Source organism: Ictalurus punctatus, chromosome 2 (genome assembly GCF_001660625.3).
Source record: "Ictalurus punctatus breed USDA103 chromosome 2, Coco_2.0, whole genome shotgun sequence".
In the NCBI taxonomy this organism is placed as follows: Eukaryota; Metazoa; Chordata; class Actinopteri; order Siluriformes; family Ictaluridae; genus Ictalurus; species Ictalurus punctatus.
The window spans coordinates 24,091,353-24,115,563 of NC_030417.2; the positions used below are offsets into that span (position 1 = coordinate 24,091,353).

The 24,211-nt window shown below is 39.0% G+C and overlaps 1 protein-coding gene across 3 annotated transcripts in view; it reads right to left on the reverse strand.

The window, feature by feature from the left end:
• Positions 1–24,211, reverse strand: part of cyth1a (cytohesin 1a) — a 77,768-nt gene that overhangs the window by 17,154 nt on the left and 36,403 nt on the right. For all 3 annotated transcript variants that reach the window (XM_047150375.2, XM_017489323.3, XM_017489331.3), the window contains exons 2-6: positions 10,891–10,973; positions 7,867–7,931; positions 6,382–6,448; positions 6,179–6,297; positions 345–425 (exon numbers count right to left, since the gene is read on the reverse strand). In XM_047150375.2, the coding sequence (XP_047006331.1) occupies positions 345–425; positions 6,179–6,297; positions 6,382–6,448; positions 7,867–7,931; positions 10,891–10,973 (415 nt within the window). The remainder of the gene's footprint in view (positions 1–344; positions 426–6,178; positions 6,298–6,381; positions 6,449–7,866; positions 7,932–10,890; positions 10,974–24,211) is intronic.

Genomic DNA, 24,211 nt, shown 5'->3' on the forward strand with positions numbered 1-24,211 from the left:
ATGATCAGGAGAGTCCATCCATCCATACATCCATTTTCTGTACCGCTTACCCAGGATGGGGTGCCAATCCATAGCAGGGCGCAATCGCACACACACCCATTCACACACTACGGACAATTTAGACATGCCAATCACCAATCAGCCTACAACGCATGTCTTTGGACTGGGGGAGGAAACCAGATTACTTGGAGGAAACCCCCAAAACATGGGGAGAACATGCAAACTCCATGCACACAGAGTGGAGGTGGGAATAGAACCCCCAACCCTGGAGGTATGAGGAAAATGTGCTAGTGTTTAGTATTTGCTTATTTAGGTCCATCAAAAGGGCAGGGTGTTTGCTTTACCTGAGCGCCTGAACAAGGTTCAGATCTGTGAACTCGTGCAACTCCACAAACGCGTGCAGCACCTGGATGTTGAAGTCATCCCTGGAGACCAAAAAAGACAGGAAATTAGCCTAGTACATAAGAGCCTGAGTTTTGCAAAATTCAACATCAGTATTTGTCTCTGAAGTCTTTTTCTTTCTAACTTTGTCCGTCATGTATTTATATTAGTCATGATCAACTGAGCCATACAGTATAGTCTGTGTCAATCAAGACGTCAATCATGTCAACAAATATACACTCATATGAATTAATGCAGAGCTATCAAAGAACGAATGGCATTCTATTAAATATGTTTTCACACTTGGTCCGAATACTCGAGTCCGCACTCATTCTGGACTGGGGCGGTAGGCCTGTGACAATAATTACGTTATCGACTTATTGTACGATATATGGACATGGCCTCAATCATTTCTGCTGGGCTTGATATTGCAGATCAGGTGACAAAACACAACTAGATCAGTAAATTGGAGAATAACAACATAAAACAAAATGCTCAGCAAAGTCAGGCGGCAAAACACTGAACTGCACACAGCACCCAGCACGAGGCGGAGATTCCTGACACACCCACATTTTAGCCATTCACTCTGCTTCTGTCCGCTTGTATGATCTAGGGCTGTAAAATGAACATTCGAACTTTGAATAGCCATCAAATTTATAATAAAATACACATTTGAATGCAAAAACTGTGCATTTGAATTTAAGATGTGTAGCGAGCACTACCACTTATTTAAATTAAAACGTACTGTTGAAAAAAAATGACATGGAAGATATTAATAATGCATTAACAATGTTTTTTGAAGAAGAAAACTCTGGAAAGAATAGTTCTAGTATTTGAAATAATCCAGTCAAAGTCAATAACGTCGTGGTATTGAGCTGCGTGAGCTGAAGCTGAACAGTGAATGAACACCAGTAGCGGGTTACTAACTCTCCCAAACGCATCCTATACAAAGGGTTCATACAGATGCTTCATAATGAAATTCCAAGAACGTCAAGAATTTCAAGAACGTTTCAAGCACTATTTGTTTTTGTTTTCAAGGACTTTACAAGATATGTCATTCAAACATATTCTTTATTTCTTCTTTTTAAAGGAGACGTTTTATGCAAAATTCACTTATACATGGTGTTTGAACATAAGTGTGCATCAGCAGTGTGTGTACACAAAATAAATCATAAACAATGTCTCAAAATGAGTCATTTTCTCTCCAATGTGACGTCACATTAAACAGGCCCCGCCCACGACTGGTGACGGACTCTGCCCTTTTAGCATATATCCTCCCCTGAGTGAGCTGCACACAGTCCGCTATGTTTTCCGCCCTGGTGCAGCTACAGTAAGCGTTGTAAGTGTTCTGTTGTTGGCTGTAAAAATTAACATAAGAGCCTTCATGTACTCCTGGAAAGTTAATTATCAAGCATGGATCAGTACTAACTGTTCACGATCCAGCTTCATATCCGGAAGATGTAAGTATCACACTTTATATTTTGTGAATGTTGACAAATCGACTTTCCGAATGTGCTTGTTAGCAGATTCCACGGCTAATGTGGCTAAAGTTACCATTGTCTCTGATTGTATTCACACAGTAACCATTCAGAAATGTCCTGGTTCATTCTCACAGTTGTTACTTCTGCCGGAGTCTCTCCTTCTGTCCGACTCTGGTTCATACATATAGGGCTGAACACCGGCAATTATGGTGTCAATCAATCTGTTTCTCCTGATTTGTTGCCATAGTAGCTGACGCATGAGCTGTAAAGGCACAGCCCCCTTCCGGAAAGGGGGCTCACGATTTGTTTTAGGTGTTAATGGTTGTATATAATGCAGTGTTATATAAACAAGTAATATATATCACGTGATAGCTCTTCTCATTCTAAACAACTTTGGCTCAAGAAGCATTGGTGTCAGTAAATATTTCAGATAAAAACCTACTTTTGCAAACTAGTCCTAGGTTTTTTGCTCCACTGAAATAAAATTATTGCTGGACAATTCTTTGGACTTCTTTGATAAATAGTTATCAAAGCTGAACCTTTTCTTTACCCTTTCAAGGCCACATCAAAGTGTTTGAAGTGGGCGTGGCTTATTTTACTTAAATGGCTATAACTCTTAAACAGAATGAGATATTTTCACCAAACTTGATATACTTATGTAAAGACTCAGGCTGAGTTCACCTGACATAAATAGTTTGGCCACTTGGTGGCGCTATATGAGGGAAAAAAACATGAAAATGGCTGTATAAATGGTGTGTAAAGGATTGTATATTATCTGATGTTTCAGACATACACATTTTCTTTGTATCATATGTTAGATCTCCTCATTCTGAATAAATTTACCTATAGGAACACTGCTGTCAATCAAATCAGTCATTAAATATTTGAGATTATTTAAAAAAACAATTTCGCGAAATAGTCCTAGGTTTTTTGCTCAACTGAAATGAATCTATTGCAAAAAATTTCTTTGGACTCCTTAGATCAATAATTCTAAAAAAAAATGGTTGCACTTTTGATTTACCCTTACAAGGGCACCTCAAAAAGTTTGAAGTGCGTGTGGCCACTTTTACTTAAATGACTATAACTCTTGAACGGATTGAGATTTTCACCAAAATTGGGATACTTATGTATGGGCTCAATCTGAGGAAAGAAGTAAAAAAAAAATACTGATTGTAACCAGCTGGTGGCGCTATAACAAAGCAAAACATGAAATTAACACTAAACGTGGGACCATTGGCCCAATAGACTTCATAAATAAATATTGCAAGAATTGTCCTTGTCCAAGGTCCAATCGGCATATATGAGGACAATTGAGAATCTTGAAAAACATTGGTCAAGCAATGTTCAGCAGCTTTTAGACAAGCTTAATGAAGGCCGATATATCTTAAAATGATCTTTGTTTTTCTTTGATTTAGGTGCTTAAAGGATTCCATGATAATGTCTTTAAGGGCCCGAAATGGCTTGAACCCTGATAATTGTTGCGTGCAGCGATATTTTCTTGTTATTTCTCCTCTCTGCCCCTCACTGAACAGAGTAGCCACAAAGAGAGGTGTACCTGTGGCAGGAAAGCAGGACCTCACGCTCACAGGGCAGTACTAGCGACTCTCTTCTATGGAAAATAACTAAGGTTTGCTCAAAATGTCACTAGATCTGTCGCTAGGTGCTGTTTGGAAGGCGAAAAGAAAGTCACTAAAGGGGTCTGAAAAATGGACTGGAGCTATCCCTATCAAAATGAGTAAGTGAATAGCAGGAGGACTGGGAAAGGGAGGGGCTGCAGCAGGGAGTCATAGTTTAAGTGAAAGGACTGTATTTCGTGTTCTACAAAAAATAAACCCTTTAAAGTCATTTAGCGATTTCGTATTTATTTACTTTTTATAATTCAAGCACTTTTTAAGCACCACTAGATAAAAAAATCGCTATTTTCAGTACTTGAATTTCAAAAAGCTAAATTCAAGCACTTCAAGCACCTTGTACGAACTCTGTATACACATATGAGATTTATTAGACATATACACAACATAAACCTAATATTACAACTTGCTTCTACACGAAATGACACAAATGCACAAGTGAGCCTGAACGTAAGTAAGACAAGGTAGAATGGTAAGTCACATTTTGCATAAACTCTTTCAGAAACCATGCACTAAAACCCGGACAATGAATAACTAAAGCATAAAGAACAATATAATATTACAATAGTGTACCCATTGAAATATTTCAGGAGATCAGGTTTTCATAACAAGGGAGTGTTTATATTTTTGTTGATTCATGATTAAGTTAATACATAAAATGTGTGAATATTGGGTTCATTTTTGCATTTTCTCATCAACTGAAATGCTGTTAACTAATATTCAATGCTATTCAGGCATTGACTAAAATGAATAAATATAATAACCAAAATACAACCAACCAACCGCATGCATGCATGACATCACATTTGACCTGCGCTATACTTAGGCAATGATATGCCCCAGGGGGGATTGTGGGATGCCATAATAGAGCTTTCTCTGACCCTTCTGCCTTTCCTTTCTTTCCGCTGGTATCACAATCTCACGGATTAAGTAATGCAGACCTCCCATCTCACCATCCACCCTTCCCTGATAGATTAACTATGAAATGGAGATACCAGTTTGCTCTTTTCCCTACATCTCATTTGGACACACCCACACACTGTGGTCAGTAAAAGCAGCAGAGTCAGGGGAGAGGGAGAGAGGGGGAGAGAGAGAGAGAGAGAGAGAGAGAGAAGTGGAGAAGAGGACGTGATATACTGTCCGTAGAGAGAAAGAGAGAGAGAGAATGATAGAGGTCTACAGTCAATGCAGAGTCACTGCATGTTGGCTGAAAGGAGACGACTGGAAAATATGTGGCTACGGTTTATTATTAGAAGCAACATTCTGAAGTAATTTGTTCAGAAGGAAGCAAAGTAAGAAAATAAAACACAATTGGAGATGGGATTAATAGAGCAATCCACACCATCTGGTTCCGTCATCCCAAAGAAAGCAAGGGGAAGTTACAGAAACAGAGCTTTCTCTTATTATGAGGAACTGAAACACAAATCTAAGTTAGATGAGACAAAATGTCAATGGTTTAACACTGTAGAAGAGTATGGGTGGCTGATATGGCAAAAAATATCTTATCATAATACTTCATGACACATAATAGATAATTCTGCTGAGGTTTTGCTAACAAAGAGACAACAAGGACTACAACAGGTTAAGAATAGGGCTGGGTAACGTGATGATATAATACCGATATCATGATAAATTATGTCATGATTTACTTTTCTGAGATATCGCCTGTGCTGTGATTTTTTAAAAGATAATTAAATATTGAAATGGGTTTAATGTCATGGATATGCAAGAACTATCCCGGGACTACGATTCCCAGCATCCACTGCTACATGACTGGTTTCAACTGATTCACATTTTTGGTTAATCAGCTTCACTATATAAGTCACGTTTTGCGCTGCACAGTTCGTCTTGGGTTTGTCTAATGTCGCGTTTCTTTGTTTCTGTTTTTCTCTGCCTAGATTCCATAGTTCATGTTATGTGTGTTTAATCTTTGTGTTTGTACTTTTGCTTCATTCAATTAAATCTGCACCTGCATCCAACTTGCATGCCATGTCGTGACATATAATAACAATAAGAAACTTTTTTTGATAGTAAAATATCATGCTGAATCTACAGATTTACATTTTGTTTTATTTAACCTTCTTGTTAAATAGTGTTTTTTAAAAAGATATTAATCATATAAAAATAATGTTAATTCTTTTTCTAGAAATTAAAAAAAAGGATAATAAAATTCAGCTATTTTCCTATCCCTACTACCCTGCTATAGAGTAGGCGAAAAGCGGTATGCCAAAGGAGTAGTATGTCTAAAATCGCAGTATTCATAAAACAGTAGGCGAGAAATAACAGTAGGCGGATGACCTTCTCCTTCCGCTGAGATTCTGCAGTATGGAGCCAATGGACATTGCGCTATCCCACAAGGCAGTGGAACTGGCCCGGAAGAGCAGTCTGATTCAAAAATGGCGGAAAGCAGTGTCGGCTCTTTTTAAGTTGTAGGTCACTGGACAGTGCCAACATGGCGGATGTTGTACGTCCAGACTGTATTCATGCTACACACTTATACTGATCAGTAGGTACTGTATCAACAGCTGAGCAGTAGGTACTGTCACAGTATGTGATTTCGAACGCAGCCATAATGTATTTATAGCATAATATCTATATCATATCATATCATCATATTGGCCAGCCCTAACAAAGAAATCTTCAAAACCGATTAAAAAAAACTACATATAACACAAGCATACACACCTTTCTCCGAGGTAGTCCCCTATTGCTGTCTTATTCAGGCCCTCGCCCTTGTAGAGGAACTGAGCGATGTCATCACTGGTGTTCTTCAGAAGATCATTTTCAATCAGGAATTTAATCCCCTGGGAACCAAAACGGAGTTCATCATCAATATACTGCACGCCCTGCCCAAATCAATAACATCTTTAACGGCTCTAATTAATCACCTTCTTAGGGTCCATGTTGAACTTCTTGCGGCCCATTGCCACCTGCTTGTTCCTCTGCATGTTTTTCCTGATGAAGACATTCAGAGTTAGACAAAAGAAAGGTACATGAAAAATAAATAAATACAATTTTTTTTAAGCAACCATAGGTTTACTACCAAGAGATGGTTTCAATTTATAAGCTGTCAAAAGCCATGTTTCCATCCAAGCTGTGAATTTAACCTATGCGAAAAACTGGAATATCGGCGCTTAAAACATTTGCAAATAAAGCACAGTTTCCGTCCCATGTGTTCGAGAGAACAAAATGTTCACTTCCATGGAATCTGGCACAAAGTATCAAGTCAAATGGAAGTTATTGCAACCGGAAAAAAGGAAGCCTTTTTTTCCAATATAATTAATTGCTTGCGCTTCAACGAGCGTTTCTTTTTTCTCTCTCTCTTAAAGTTAATAAGGCAGTCACGTTTCTGAGAAAGCAAAGCAAAGCCCTCCATCCTGACGACTTTCTTGTGTTGGAAGACTTAAAGGAACAGATTTACCTCTGACTGCTACGATGTACTGACACTGGAGACTCCTTCCAAAAATGGGAAATAAAAGTTTCCTCACAGAAAGATTCACTATATCAATGATTACACTCGTGTTTTGGGCATCTCACATGTAGAACAAGAACAATCATGGCGGAAGGCGGAGGATAGATTATGACACCAGCGAGTATTGGTGTTTGCAATTTTAATTTCTGAATTGAAATTCATATTCTGTTTTATTAGCCTACGTGATTGGTATAGTTTAGTGCTCAATGATCGTTTAGTCAGGATTAAGTTTTACTTTTTTGGATCAATGTTTGTGTCTGCGCAGCTCTGAAGATTGTATGCTGATGTGACTTCTGGCCAAAAAAGATAATGTTGAATGTTACCATTTATATCATTACTGCAAAAACATACCATGAAACATCGTGATATAATTTTAAGTCTATATTACCGTCCCTACTGTTAATATAGAAAAATATGTTTAATGCAAAGCATATTTTTGTACAAATCAGCTACAACATACTGGCTCCTCCAGGCAGACACAAAAACCACTGGTGGAACATTAGACGCAGAAAGATGTTCCATTAGCTAAAACATAAAAAATATGCTTCTTTCTAACATGGCCAACTAATGGATCCTAAATGTGCTCAAATCCACTATGGTGCATGAACAGCTCTAAAAAATAAAAACATGACAGCTTTGTAAATGGTTGTTTTGTGAAGGTAGAATCGTCCTGCACTCAGGCTCTCCTCTAGTGATTCCCTATTGTCTGTTTGGTGTAAATTATTCAAGGGGTTCCCATCAAAAGAGGGATTGAGCTAATGAAAGATTTACAGTGCTGTAGAACGTATGGGAATTTTGCACGAGAAAGTCATTTTGGAACAGGTCTGGAGGCCGGCGCTCCTGATTTAAGATTTAAGGTTAATGGCGAGGTTGGAGGGAACAAAAAGGACTAAAGTACTACCTCTCCTCAGTGGAGCCCAGGTTCTCGATCTCGCTGGTCACCTCGGCTATCTCATCCTTCAAACGCTGCGAGGAAGACAGGAAAGATGGTTAGTGTACAAGAAGCATAAAGGGCATTTTATAGATAGAATTCATTTCAGGCTGAAGAACATGAATGAGATGGTGGAATGTGGGGAATAGACCCTAACAGGGCGTGCTGTAATATGAAAACAATCAGTGATGGTGTGGTGTGATGTGTCCCAAAGTTAATTACTTTCCACTAACTGCATGTCCTGAAGTTTTTATAACCCTAACCCTAACCACAGCGAATAAAATTTTTATTTGTTAACAACTTGTCATACTTTTTCACCATTTTATAGGTCAATATAATCCTGTTATCAGTTACTGTTCTCACTTACGTTAGAATGAGTTTTTTGTGTTCGTTTTTTTTTTAAGTTGAATTGACGAAATTGCAATTTGCATGAAATTGCTTTGCACGTTCTTTCACGGTGATGTTTGTTCGTAAATGAGACCTTTTAGATGTACTCATGTTTGATGCATGTGATTCGAAGAGGGCTTTGAGTGAAGGTGCACTGTGATGACATCACATGATGATGTTGTGATGATGCAGTGGTGTAAAGTTTTATTACATCGTGACAAAGTACATGTAGAATTTCTGATGACGGAAGGCCAGTCAATTGTCAGTTCATCAGCGTGATGAGAATGAAGACTGTGTGGTACAGAGAGTGGAGGCCATGCACTCAGGACTCTAAAGAGTCCATGAGATCAAGAGAGAGAGAGAATTACTTGCGTCTGTGTTGCTAACTACTGTATGCAATTGTAACTGAATGTTACTATGGTTACAGCGTATTAATTTAGAACGGAGATTAAACTACCTGGAACTATCTGTGCATTATACAGTTTTAATGCACAGCCAATCAGAATCGAGTATTCAGACAGACCATGGTATAATCAGGGATAAACCAGTGCTAAATTATTGAAACTCTCTCAGGCTTGTTTGATAGTTATATGAATCATAGGGCTGACACAACTCATGACTCAATTCAAGTCGTGATTCATTGTCAGTTTGATACAAAAGCAGCTTAGGTGAAGAATTATTTAATTCAATTCAATACACTAAACATCAATTTGATTCAGTGATGCTTTAAGAAATATTATAACGCATTTTGAGCATGGTGGTGGCTCAGGGTTCCCCGTTCGATACCGAGCTCTGCTTCACGTGTTCACTCTGTGTCTGTTTCCACCCACCTCCCAAACACACGACAGTAAGAGATTTATCTCTGCTAAATTGCCCAAATTGTGAATGAGTGTGCAAACACAGGTGTGTTTGTGTGTGTGTGTGTGTGTGTGTGTGTGTGTGTGTGTGTGTGTGTGTGTGTGTGTGTGTGTGTGATGGCCTGCATACACCATCCAGAATGAATCCCAGTGTTCCTGATATCTACTGGGACCTTGAGCAGGATAAAGAAGGTATTGAAAATGAATGAATGAATGAATGAATTAAGCCACTTACATGCTGTACAGCTAGTGAGGTTTGTAAATGATGTGTGTTTATTTGTTTTATTCCATTTATTCACACTTAAAAAAAATATATTTTTGACCAATGTGTTTGATTCATTAGGAATTGTATTCAGTGCACTGAGAACCCGAATCAATCATTACATCCTTTGCTTCTTCACTATTCTACCTTTGCTGCTCCTGTGCGCTCCATCCCAGCCAAAGCAGGTCTGACTCAAATCTAATATTAACAGATGAAGCCCTTCTTTGTGCCCCAGGTCAGCTCCTTCAGATATAAATTACATTAAAGGGAGGAAAACTGACCAAAGGTTTCAGAATGATGGCGAAATTGGATTACTCTTTCTTAGGGTGTCTTTTCTGAGCTTAATCTCCTGCTACAGATCCTCTGTTATCCTGTCTGGAGACCACATCTCACATTTCACAAAAAAGACCTCCCTCAGGACTGTAACAAAACACATTTATGTCTCACTTAGATTTAAACAAATATAATAAGTGGAATTTTCTGCATTTTTTTCCAATGTCCATTTAGATATAATCATCTTTTCTTTGCCTTGGATTGAAATTCACCACAAGTCAGAAAGGAAATCGCTGTTTAATTCTGCTTCTTGTTTCCAAGACATTAGCAATCACAACAAATTCCTCGGATGCTTGTGTCTGCAAACAAAAGCGATGTTTGTAATGCCAGACCTTGACCAGCAGCTGGGAGGAGGAGGAGGAGGAGGAAGAACAGAAGGGTGAGGAGCTTTTTGAGACGGGGACACAGAGAGAGTTCCGTCACTCTCTCTGTGTCCCCGTCTCAAAAACCTCTTCAACAACCATAAAACTTTCTGCAATAGATACAATGGGCTAAAAGAGATGAGTGTTAAGACAATTTTGTCTTCACTGGAATTACTTTAAGACTGTGGAAGGCGACTTTACATAACTGCGTCTGATCAGAGCGACTTGGTTCATGTGACTGGTCTCCTGTACACATCTCCTGGATTCTTCTTCCTGTTACACTGACTCACGTCCTTGACATTTTGAAAGCTACGTCTCTTCACTTTACTACCATTACTGGCAAAGCCGTGTTTAGCAAATCCGAAGCACTGCGTGTTATATTCTTCAGATCGCAATCAGCACTTACAACCTCGATACTTTGTAAACTGCAGCTGGTTAAACCTGAATGCAATTTTGACAGCCTTTAAGCAGCTGTCTGAAATTTTTTAAAAGATAGTAATCTACCTTTGAGTGTTCTGATGAGGAGGTAAGAGAGCTGGACAGGTTAAAGGACTAAAGCGCTGCTGCATCACTCTCTTTACGTAGAAGACACTGCCATACTTTCAATATCAGTCAGACTGAGCCATTTCATGCTCATCAAATACAGATAATCTATTCAGAACAACCACAGAAACTAGGCTGCCCTTTAATTTTCAAACCAACTGACCCATTTTTGAATAATGCTGCATTCTAATAAACATATGTTCACAGACTAAATGTCTCTACATTTTTAGTTTAGAGTGAGCTCTGGTACCTGAATGTCCTCCAGCAGCTCCTGCTTGCGTCGCCGGATGTTCTCCAGCTCTTGCTGCTCCTCGGGCGTGAGGTCGTCTGGCACTGGGGGGGGGGGGGGGGGGGGGAGAGATTGTCATCAGCACAAAAGCCAAACACACCATTAAGGCTTATTGAGACATAACAGGTCACTGATACTAAAAGCAAATACAGTTCAATTCAAACTAGTTAATATTGATTTGTGCAAAAAAAGGCTGCTTGTTGTCAGACACTTTGCTACTATTAGGTAACAGTTTCCATCTCTTTTGGTGAACTGGATTTTAAAATGGAATGAACATAAACTCTAGTGGTAACATGTCTGGCCCACATTAAGCTAACCACCTAGGCTAATTATTATGGGGAGAATTACAGTGTTAACAGTGCACTGAAATTATTGCAAATGTCCGATAATGTCACTTTAGATTTTTTGGTTAGAAAAAGTAAGCATTTTGAATGAAAAATGTATGCTGTTTGCATTTTTTAAAGATTATCCAACACCAACAGAAAAATATAAAACAGTTCATTTCATTCTTAATGGGAAAAATATGGTGCACTTCATTGATGCATTCAGACAAGGCCGGCAGCTCGTTTGTTTTTGCCAGATTATGCAAGATTTCCAACAACTGGCCTACTTTGAAGCACCTTGAGTGGAAAACAAAAAAGGCCTTGGGCTACAGGAGTAGCCTGGGTGGTAGGGACAAGCAGATTGTGTGTCTGGGATATTAGTTTCCCATTCACAGTTGCCTGACAGTTGAAGAGGAGGTTGATATAATGGCCACCAGTGTTTGTTGGTTACTCCCTACTGACTTTCACAAAAATAAACACATAAATAAGAACTGATGTTTGTTGAAGCACACTCCAATTGGTTCATAAAGCACCTTCTATGGAGTGTGCTACTCTTTTTTCTCCCATATCCCACCAACTACTGACCTATGTGTTAAAAACAATTAACTACATCCATCCATTTTCTGTACCATTTATCCTACACAGGGCCACTGGAGAACCTGGGGCCTATCCCAGAGGACTTGGGCACAAGGTGGGGGACATCCTGGATGGGGTGCCAACCCATCACAGAGCACAACTGTCTTTAGGTGCAACAACACCAGTTTGTGCCATTTTGTTGAGGCTGCAAACACGATGCATCAGAGACATTATCTACAAAGGGATCCTACCAGACACCTACCAGGGATTCAACTGCTCTCATTTCCTATAGTTTGTATTAATGTGTATAATTATTCAAACCTTTACATTTTAAACTTAAATTACGTTAATGAATTCATCATTTGTCCATCAGTGGGGTAATAGTCATAATGGTTCAATTTACTTTTCAAAGCTTATTTTTTGCTTTTAATCTGGAAATCTACATCACTGTAGGTCAGTCATTAGTAATGAGTGACTTTAACATTTTTAGGAACTACCTAATTTCCACTGGGCTTGTGTAAACATTTACTGTGGTGGATAGTGAATAGTTGTGATTTAGGCAGAAGCTGCTCTGAAACAATTTCCAAAGGCTACTCATACCAACAACAGAGCAAATAAAATATAAAATTATATACTGACACCTAAGATATTTAAACTACTATGACGACTAACATACTGCTTACTCATCACAACAGACACTTGTATGATGATACACAGGATGAATGTAACCCTGCTAAACGTGAGAATATCTTTCAGCTCCTATGTTATATGAGTTTGCCCTTTCAGTGGCCCACGCAGACTAACTGTCCACCATGACCCCATTTCCTTCCTTCATAGTTACCAAAGGGGTCAAAGGTGCATCCAAGCTCCCAGGTCATGCGCTTAGAGGAAATAACTGGTTAAGCAACGCTGAGAGTTGTGGGGGCAGGGGGGACACATCGAGGCTGGCTTCTTGCCCTGCTTCAGACAATGAGGACAATCTGCTTAATGCACTCATTCCCTAATATTTTATCTCTTACTCTGTCTCCCACAGGGATGTTCTCTCACCCACCCACTCACACAAAATCTCTCCGCTATTCATAATTTATCAAGTAATAAGTTGCCTTGTTCCCACAGTTCCTCTACAGCTGACCAATGTGTGTTTGTATGGGAAAGTGAGTCGAATGCAGGTATCTGGTGGCCATGTTGCACTCATGAGGCAGATATCTTGTATTTAATGTTATATATATATATATATATATATATATATATATATATATATACACACACACACACACACACACATAATTTTGCCTTGTAACTTGGTGTTAATTGCGTAATTATTCTTCCAAATTCATAGAATACCATTCAGAAAACTCATTTTCCCCTTTTAGCCTGAGTCATCCTTTCAAGAATTCTCATGTGTGTTGTGTGGTTTGAAAATGCACTTAAGATGTTAGAAATATTTTTGAGACTGAATCATACTCTCAGGCTATATCCACATTATTCCGGATAGATCTGAAAACTACATTTTTGTTTTATAAAACGCTCGCTGTCTACATTGGAGCGTTTTCAAATGCTTATTTGCTTTCTGTCTCTTTGAACTGATACGGTAATATCTTGTTTGTTTCGAGTCGAATGGGTCATGTGACTGCGTCACTGTTTTTGAATATCTCAGTTTTTTCAGTCCACACTAAGACTACGTCTACATGAATCTGGATAGATTTGAAAACGCATCTTTATCTCTACGTTTTGGCCTTCCGTCTACACTGAGGTGGCGTTTTTTCCCCAGCGAAAATGGAGCTTTTCAAAAATTTTCTCCCAAGTGGATACATTTGAAAATGCTGTATTCACGTTGTAGTGTGGACTGAGAAAACCGAGATATTTAAAAATGATGACGCATTTTTAGTCATGTGACCCATTAAACTGAAAACAAACAAGATGGTGAAGGATGCTGTACTCCAGTGTTGTGCCTGCTATCCAGTTTTATAGCTTTGTTGAAGATTAAGGACACTTTGTTGAACCTTCACTTTGCATTTTTAAACAAACACCTGATGGAAATGACGCAGGCCAAAGCTTCTTACTTTTTATGCATGCGCAGTATAGGGATGACAGATGTTTCACTGTGGACAAGTAATTTTTGGAAAACATTTGAAAATGCCAGTAGTCGGAGAGCGTTTTGAAACAAAAATGCAGTTTTCAAATTTATCCGGATTAATGTGGATGTAGCCTCAGACATCCATTTTGTCACTTGAGGGTGGTTTATAATTGTGGCTCTTGGACAGGACAAGAAAATTGTAAGCAAGCACAGGCCTCAAGCGATGACTGCACTCATTTGCAACATGGCTATCCGGAACAATGGCACAATGTTCTGTGCACAGTCAAACAGATGGCATTATTATGCTCTCTGATCAGCTGATCATGGCTCTCACCTGCTCCCCCTGCCAGACTCAATCAACATAGACTGTTCCAGAGCTGCCTTTCCAACTCCTACGCTCATTGCAGCACTCAAAATTTTCCTTTTCCCTCAGACTACTGAAATACTATAGCGCTCAATCTGCAAAATGTGTAGCCTTTCACTGGCCAAGCTTTTTAAATGCACATATATTACAGGTCAGTGACAAAGAGAGAAAGAAATGTAACGAGTAAGTCGGATCCTTTCGGGTACTTTCGGAGTTACCAAATTAAGCCTCTGCTTTATCCCAAGAGCAAACACACATCTTAATGATGTTCCATTATTGGCCAATACGGTTTACAGCTGCACATGAGTTTGCCTTTGGAAAACAGGAAGTATTTTTGCCTCTCTATGGAAAGAATGAGGTCATCCTGGGGCGTGCACACCTTCTCAAGCCACCACATGTCCACCCACAGCATTTTTAGATGCTATAGTGGCGAGGATGGACCACAGGCTGGGGCTTGGATGAAGAAAGATGTCCTGTGGCTGGGCCCCTCAAGATGCTCTGGCACCAACGCCTAGAGATATTCATGGACCACTAAGAAATGGCACCCTTTAATTTTTCATTTCAGGCACTAGATCATTAGATCAAAAAATGACTTCAGAATAAGAAGATCATTTGCGGCCAAATTAAGTGACCAACAGGTTTCCTGAAAGTTAAAGTTCCTGAAACTTTATCTACTGGAAAATGTTGCTCGAGGATTCGAGTCCATGTTCTTGTCTAGGAGTGGACAAATCTTTAGCCCAGGCAAGCATATTTCATGTCAAGCTATTAGTTTGTTATTTGTAGGTGCCTGGTGGACTAGTAAAAAGCAAGCAAATCATACTTTTTTTTTTTTTTAACCAATTTTGCTTAACAAAAGGTGTCTTTTGGTACATTTAAACTTAACACACTTCATAGTGTTGTGACATACCTCAATGCTGTAGCTATAGCACAGGTGTCTGAATCCCACGCTTGCTGCAGTAGAACAATCTTTATCTTTGACTAATTCTTCCATCTAATGACTAACGACAAACAATCTTTTCAGATTCAGAAAGATATTTTTATATAGGATGTGACAAAAAAACACAAAGGTGTTGATGATGATGTGATATAAACTTTACCTGGGGAGTATAATGACTATGGCTACATTGTCACCCTTTCCCTGGGAATTCAGTTCATTTCCATTTGTCTTTATTAATGTGCTTTAATAAAGCTCACTAGCTCTCCATATTTCATTTTGCATTACATTATTAGCTACCATTTTTTTAGCCTAATCAATTAGGTTTCCAGGCAACCAAAACATGGGACAGGGCAGCACATTGGAGATTTCACTTGTCCAATGGGTTTGCTGTTGAATTGATCATTTGTCCATTATGATATTGTGCATTAGTTCCAGTAAGTGATGAACGTCTATGAAGTTTTGATGGAAATCCCCCCAAACTATAACACATTTTACCTTCAAGCCTTTTTTCCCTTTTAGTGTGCTACATCGACAGATATCAAACAGTACAATGCTTACCACAAAGAACTGCATAGAATGTCAGATATCATCTCTGGTTACATTGAGGAACCAAAAAACAAACAAATTTTATCAACCAGTCAGTGCATTTTCAACGCTTTCAGTCCTTGCATTTCTGGGTGATCTCAAACTCATACTGCCTTACTGACCACAAATACATGAATTAATTCTTTTTACCGTTCCACAGAAGAAAGAAGCTGAAACAAACTTGAAACTTGATTATGTTCCAGCAGATGAGCATCATAGTGTGGGACTGCCCACACATTCTCATCTGAAGCACCAAGTTCTCAAAGCATGGGGTTTTTCCAAAAAAAATTTCACATTTACCACAAAGTGCAAAATGTCTGCAGGCTTTGTAGGAAGTAAGCACATTCTTCCTGTTAGGCTGCTGTCTAGGGGCTTATACATGAAGAGCTCGGAATTTATTTTACGGTAACTCGTGTAAAGTGCATTTAAAAAAGCAGAGAACAACAGGAACTATTCAATAGGTTCTGTGCCACAAACCAGTCTCACTGTCTTTCAGATCATTGTTTTCAGCTCAATAGCACATTTATTATAAACAAACAATTGTTCTATTCGCAATCCCCTTCTCAAACATTGTTTGAGAAGCAGTCCACAAAAAAAAAAGGAAATTGAAGCTCTTGTCCATTTTGGAGTAATCCTTTTGAAATCAGTTTAGCAACGAAAAATGTCAATAAGCTCTGATCTGTGTGATCATGCACATCCATCTCTTAGGTCTGTGACAAAGAGTTAACATCTCTGCTCCATCTCAGACATGATCATTAGGGTTTTAGTGATATGGTGTCTTGTCTGAACCTTTCGTATCCCTGGGGATCCCACTGTTATTGGACAGTCTAAACAGTGCCGATTTCTGTATAGTACAGCCCAGATTATTTAAGAAGTCATATCAATATGGAGGAATATTATTTCAGATCATTATTCATTATTGTAAACAATTTTATGCTTATTCAGGTCATTTTAGCTCTTTTTTCCAGAGGATTAAAAAATGTAACGTCCGCCTGTTTTGGGAAGTTTATCATTTCTGCCATGTTGAATTAGATATGAACAATCAAATCCAATCAATAGACCAATCAAAACACAGACCGCTTTTGATCCGGTCCTCCTAACGTTTTATGATGGAAATGGCCGTTGAAATTTCAAGATGTATTTCAGGTCCCATGAATAGCATCATTCAAATAAATAAACAATTAAATACGTAAATAATGAAAGAAATCAACAATAAAATACATATATTTGTGCAACATTTCATTATTTATGCTCACATTTGATTGTATTGTTTATTTGTTATCACATTCCATAATATATTTAATCATTTACCCAAATGATCCCTCAATAAATCAATTTGTCCTTTATCCATTTTATTTTGAGGATCTAAATCAAATATAGTTTCTATTTTAAGAAAAGAACTGAGCAGATTTGCTATTTCAAACTGCCACATAGTTGAAATCCCAACCCTAAGCTTTCTGGGTTTTTTTTCTTTCAATGGTTCAAGCTTTCATCAAGATCTGCTCTTCTCCCAACTTTCATCATGCTCCATTTTACTGCTCTTAAAAGCTATTTATGATTTCTTCTTTGATCCACTGCCATGCGCTCTATACAATCTAACCTTTCAGATAAATGCCCATATTGATGTCTTCAGTTTCTGTTCAGTCCGACCCCCTCCTCCTGTCATCTGTCTAAAGGCTTCTGAGCTTCAGCTCACTACTCTGGAGAGGGAAAACATGGACACATCTGCCCTGCTAATGACACTCTCTCGTTTAAACCAGCCTCATCCATTAATCCAACTTGAGCTCAGGTCGGTTTCAGAGCTGTGGACAAACTGGAGGCTGGAAAGCTGAGACTGTACTACAGTGAGAACTTGTGTGGCTTGTTGGCAAAGTTAGCTTTGTATTTTCAGTTTAACACAGAGAGTCAGAAAAACACATAATGAGCACCATTTGAGATACCGTAGTTGATAAAATTCTGTATTGTTGAGTTTTATGGCAGCTGCATTATTCTCTCTCATTTTAACAGCCTATCACAGCAAGCCAGGGGGTGATTGGTGAACAGTGGCAACAAATTAAAAAAGGTCTTGCAGCACCTTAATAAACACCTTAAAGGGATAGTTCACCCAAAAATGAAAATGATCTAATAATGACAATAAAATCAATTACTCTACTACCCTCGTGTCATTCCAAACCCATAAGACTTTCGTTCATCTTCGGAACAAAAATGAAGACATTTTTATTGAAACCTTGGATATTTCTGTCCCTCCATTTACAGTCCAAGTAACCGAAATTTTCAAGCTCCAAAAAGTTCAAACAAAATATCTTCACTTCAGCATAGATGCGTGTTAATGAGAAAACTACGATGCATGTGTATTGTGCTGACGCGAGAGCGGACAAAAAAAAGGCAAGTCCTCCTTAGGGGTGTGACGCCTATGAATGCCCGTGCGGCCATGTAGATTTTACTTTCGCTTCCGTGGCAATTCAGGGTCAGCAATTGCTTGAATGGTGGGTTCATTATTATTCTTAATGAAAAACACAACAACAACAAAACAGTACAATGAAAAAAGTTTCATTAAAAATGTCTTTTGTTTTCCGAAGATGAACGAAAGTCTTATGTGTTTGGAACGACATGAGGGTGAGCAATTGATAACAGAATTCAATTTTTTGGGTGAACTATCGCTTTAACTTAAATACATAGAATGAGTCTGCTCTAGCACTGTTCTTACAAAAAATGAAATAATATCTGAAATGCTACTCCTGAACCTCCCTCCGCTATTAAATCCATTAGTACATTTTTTTTTTGCTTACTTCAATAATTCAATGTGATACCTGGATACAAATTTGTAACATATCATAAAGCATACCATAATGGACACCACACTATTTTTCTTAATCCTTTTTTTTTTTCCCAGATCAGCCAGATCTATACTCTTCAGTAGATACCTTCCACTTTAAAATGCTGCCTAGGAAGATGTCTGCATCAGCCATGCAGCGTAGGACTTTAAATGACCCTCACCTACAACCTCTTGCACTTGGACTGACCCGAGCCAAAAACACACAAATGGTGACGGTTCAGCAGAAAACAAGGCCGTTAGGGACTCAACCTTGCCTGCAGTGGAAAAGAGAGCTCAGTGTTCAACAGGAGAGGTGTGGGCCAAACTGGCAAAGGAACACACAAGTAGTGGGTAGATCACAGATAAGATGCACCCACACAATCTTCACTAGCATTATTGAACTTTGTTTATTCTGGGAAAGACTGAAGATGAGATTTTGTCTTGTCTTCCTTGTGTCCTCATTCAACTCCCCCAAACAATGCATCCTATACAAGATAAAGTTCTCTCTTAAAACACTGTTTTAAGGAAAAATCCAGTTTACAGAAATGTTCCACTCACTCATTTCCTCAAGCCTAGACATTTGTTTCAATTATACATCTTGTACCTGGGCTACAAAGCTATTATAGAATCATATATAGTTGAGGCCATAGGTTTACAGAGACCTTGTAGGATCTTCAAAATGTTAAAAACTAAAAAAATAAAATAAAAGGGATCTTAAAAAATGCATGCTGTTTTTTATTTAGTACTGCCCTGAATTAGTTATTTCACATGTTTGCATATAGTCCACAAGACTCAATATTAACTGAATTTACACAAACGAACCGGTTCAGAAGTGTACATTACGCTTGATTCTTAATACTGTGTGTTGTTACCTGGATGATCAATGAGTGCTTTTATGTTTTGTGATAGTTGTGCATGAGTCCCTTGTTTATCCTGATCAGTTAAACTGCCCAGCAGATCTGCCATGCAAGGCGCTAACTTGCCATCGGGGGCAACTTGAGGTTCAGTGTCTTGCCAAAGGACACTTCCGCATATGGAGTCCGCAAATTTAACCGTCAATCCTGTGATTACTGGACAACCCTCTCTACCACCTGAGCCACAGCACAAAATGCAATTTTTACTATCCTTCATTATTATTATTATTATTATTAACATTTTGCAGGTCCTGCAAGGTGTCTATAAACTTATGACCTCAACTGTAGAAGCTTACAGCCACTGATCATCATCATACAAACTGAATGCTGAATGACATCATGCTTACTGACACCACTTTCATCCACACAGTCCTTAAATGACTGATAACTGATTACGTACTTAGCTGCAATCTCTAAACATTCCCAGTAATATGGGCCTCTATGTAAATAACTAGAACGTGGTCCATAATGACTTCAGGTCACAGAGCCGGACTACAGCTAGTCTCATTTTACAGCCCAGCTATAAACCTGAGCTTTATCACCCAAGCTTGACACTGTAGAATCAAAATAACATATATACACATACATAACCCTCACCTGAGCCACTAAAACCTGAGATCTTACTAAAATGCTGTAATGTTTCAGGGCTTAAAGGTGAAGTCTGTGAAGAAATCTCTGAAGAATGAAAAATGTGTGTGTTTCTCAATCTTGTGGCCCTTTCCTAAATGGTCTGCACTTATATAGCGCTTTTATCCAAAGCGCTTTACACTGTGTCTCATTCACACATTCACACACCAATGGTAGCAGAGCTGCCATGCAAGGCACCAACTTGCCATCAGGAGCAACTTGGGGTTCAGTGTCTTGCCCAAGGACACTTTGGCATGTGGAGTCATGTGGGCCCACGATTAGTCAACAACCTACTATACCACCTGAGCCACAGCCGCCCACAGCCTTCCTAATTCGAAGAAGGCTGTTGTTAGGATTAACGTTCCATCACTGGAGTTATCTCAGAGCGGTTTGTGTCAGAGCACATTCCAGGAGAAATCAGACCTAGTTATTTGAATATTACTCGGTTGTCAACTGAAGTTTCAGTACCATATTTGCTCTGGAATTAAGTTCCCACCTAGAAAATTAGCTACAATGTTTATTTTTATTTCATTTATAAAGTAACATAATAATAATAAATCCAATAAAAACAGAGATCACTGCCATATTTTTCAGCCAGATTTTAAATGTACTGTGAAACATCTAGGTAGTTAGTTATTGAGTAATTGAGTTTTTAACTTTATGGTTTTAGCTAACAATAAGTAGTGTCAGCTAATCAATAAAACTTTGTGTTGCTGTAGTCCATGTTTTCTGACATCGATTACACAGGTAGTTGCTGACCTGCTATTGAATTACTGTTTGTCGTACCTCCTCCGGTGCCCATATGATTACCACTCTTCCTTCAGCCTTGCCACCATGTCTAACACAACCAGAGCCATACAGACCTTCCCAGTGACTAAGGCTGTGACAAGGCCCACTGGCACCATTAATGCATATGGCATAGGTCAGCTGCAGGGTCAGCAGTAGGGTACCACCGCTCAACAACGTTTCACTCATTTAACCCCAGAACGTCTCTTGGTGGCAGTGGCAGGGATGTCTCCAGGCCACCACCTGCAACTAGACTTTGGGTTAGACGTTACTACCCCAACACTTCTCCTTTCACCGCACCTAGAGCCAAAAGCTCCTTTTCTCTGCATCTTCAGTTTGATCTTTCAGGGCCTTCTGCTGGTTTGCTCCAGTTGCTCCCATATCTCTCAGGTGGCGAAAAGATGATGTTCCAACCAAGCCACGGCATCCTACTTCTGCCGGGTAGATGATGGTTCTTCAGTCAGCCTCCTTACACTCAGTGACGAGATCTGAGTACTTCAGCCTCTACCTCTCAAAGGCAGCTTTTATTACGTCCTCCCTTGGGACAGTTCGCTCGATGAGGAGCATGGTCTTGGTGCCACTGGACCACATCATTATATCAGGGCGGAGACTGACAAGATATGTTGGAGACTTGTATTTGGACTGCTACAGATTGGGTAGCATTCTTCCTGTCCAAACCACTGGTGCAGGTTCAATGGGCAGGGGAGTGTGTTCAGATGAGATTCTTGTTGCAGACACAACTAAGAAACTCCCACTTTTGAAGCAAGTCGTCGAAGTAGTTTGCCTAAAATACCCATACCTTTTACTTTACAGCAAGTTCTGCTGCATTCCACTTAACTCTGAAGTGACAAGTTAGACCTCACGGCATTTTCAAACTACGTGCATTCAAGCTTCAGCGGAAAAATCATGGAGGCCTCCATGTACATGTTTTGCTATCAACAATCTAGCTAGCTAACTTTGGTGATATATCACGTCCTGATCGGAGACCGTCCCAACTAGCCGAGAAGGAACTCCAAGTTGAGGGGGTGTATTCTTTGTCTTTTCCTCGTTAGAGGTCAGAAAGGCTGAGTTGCGAGCTTTAGTTGAATGCAGAATTAGCCCTGCTCAGTAACTTTTCAGCAGGTTAGCCCTGCCCAATGCAGGGTTACTGGAGTGAAAGATGTTGTCGCAAGCAGTTAAACATTGTGCTGTTCCTTCAGTCTGGACTGCTTTTTGAACAAGGCACAGTACAGGAGAGACTATGTGTATTCAGCATGAGCACTGACTATGAGGCAGCTTAATCTACATGGTACATACGTAGTGTACAGAATGTAGTGTTCTCAATGTGCTAATGCTAACATTTTCTATTTGCTTATTCTATTGCTAGTCATAAAGTCAACATCGGTAGAGTAAATACTTGCCTCATTTTAAAAAATGGTTAAACGGTTATGAATTAGCAGATGTCTTTACTGATTTCTACTCGTGTTCCAGGTGAGGTGAGCATCCAATCAGGACAGAGGCCATTAACGCACAGCAGTCTTAAAGACACAGAAACCAAAACAAGATGTTTAATTCTAAGGGATAGAGGTTAGAAATTTGGTCCAGTAAAAATTGAATGATGACTGGTTTTGTACAGTCACACAAATGTTGCAAGTGAACATTGCACAATAGAGTTTGAACAGAAGGTGCACTTCGAATATGAATGAACCATTCTACTGGCTAACAAAGTGTTAGCACTTTACATGGTGCTAGTAAGTGGTTTTTGAAAGAAAAATGCTGACCTGTTTTGTCTAATCCTGGGAAGAATTTTGCTTCTTCAGTCAATCTTGGTGTACTTCTTCAATGACTGTTCTATTTTGCTCAGTGATGAGATGTATAACTGAATAAAAGATACGTCCCTTAAATAGTCCAGAGACAATGATCCAGCTGCAGCGAAAAAGATGCTTCAATAACACACTTGATCCAGAAATTATGAGAAATGATGATAATAAAGAGAGAGAAAGCGAGAGGAACTGATAGCGAGGCTTCTACCCGAGTTGTCACTTAGCGAGCATACTGCTGTAGTCCATCTGGACATCCCTCTCTCTGTTCATCTCCCTGCCTCCCGCGCTCGCTCCCTCTCTCACTCCCTCTCTCTCTCCCTGTCCATCGCCGAGACACTGCTGTCACTAACGCAGAAGCTCCATCCAGTGGACACTCTCTGCGCTTCATCTTACCACCCAAACTGGACTTCACAATACATTTCCGTTTCCAAATCGCAGCAGTTTGGTTTAGTTGTTGCATCTTCTTTTATGAGCTATTATCAAATTTAGAGGTAGGGGTGACAAAAATATATCACAATTCTCAAAGGCATGTCTGTTGTTCTACCAAAGAATGGTTAAAGAAGAATAAAGTTAATGTTTTGAAATGGCCCAGTCAAAGTCCTGACCTTAATCCAATAGAAATGTTGGACCTGAAGCAAGCAGTTCACATGAGGAAACCCACCAACATCCCAGAGTTGAAGCGGTTCTGTACTGAGGAATGGGATACAGTTCCTCCAAGCCGATGTGCAGGACTGATCAACAATTACCAGAAAAATTTAGGTGCAGTTATAGCTGCACAAGGGGGTCACACCAGATACTGAACGCAAAGGTTCACATACTTTTGCCACTCACAGATATGTAATATTGGATCATTACCTCAATAAATAAATGAGCAAGTATAATACATTTGTCTCATTTGTTGGAGTGGGTTCTCTTTATCTACGTTTAGGACGTGTGTGAAAATCTGATGATGTTTTAGATCCCGTTTATGCAGAAATATAGAAAATTCTAAAGAGTTCACAAACTTTCAAGCAAGTATTTACTGTCTACAAAAATACATTTATGATTATTTTTTTGTAGATTAAAAAATATTTTATCAAAAAATACAAAACAAAATATTTAACACTGAAAAGAAGAGAAAAAGTTACAAAAATGAACATTTTAAGATCTTAAAGATTAACTACAAAATTTTAACATCAAATCAGATGCTTCCAGGCAGTTTTATACAAAAAGATATCACAATATCCATGATATCTTAGAAAAGCATATTGTGACATCATTTATATTTGAAAGCATATTCTATTTAGAAGCAGGCGACTACACTTATAACGTATAAGGTCAGGAGGCAAATGCTCATTAAAAATCCACATTAAAAACTAGAAAACAAATACAATATACTGAACATCTAAAACTAAGAAGTTACAGTAAAAGACAAACAACGGACTTTTGTGTGAAAAGACACATCTGTAAACTGCAATGAACTCAAAAAGACTTCAC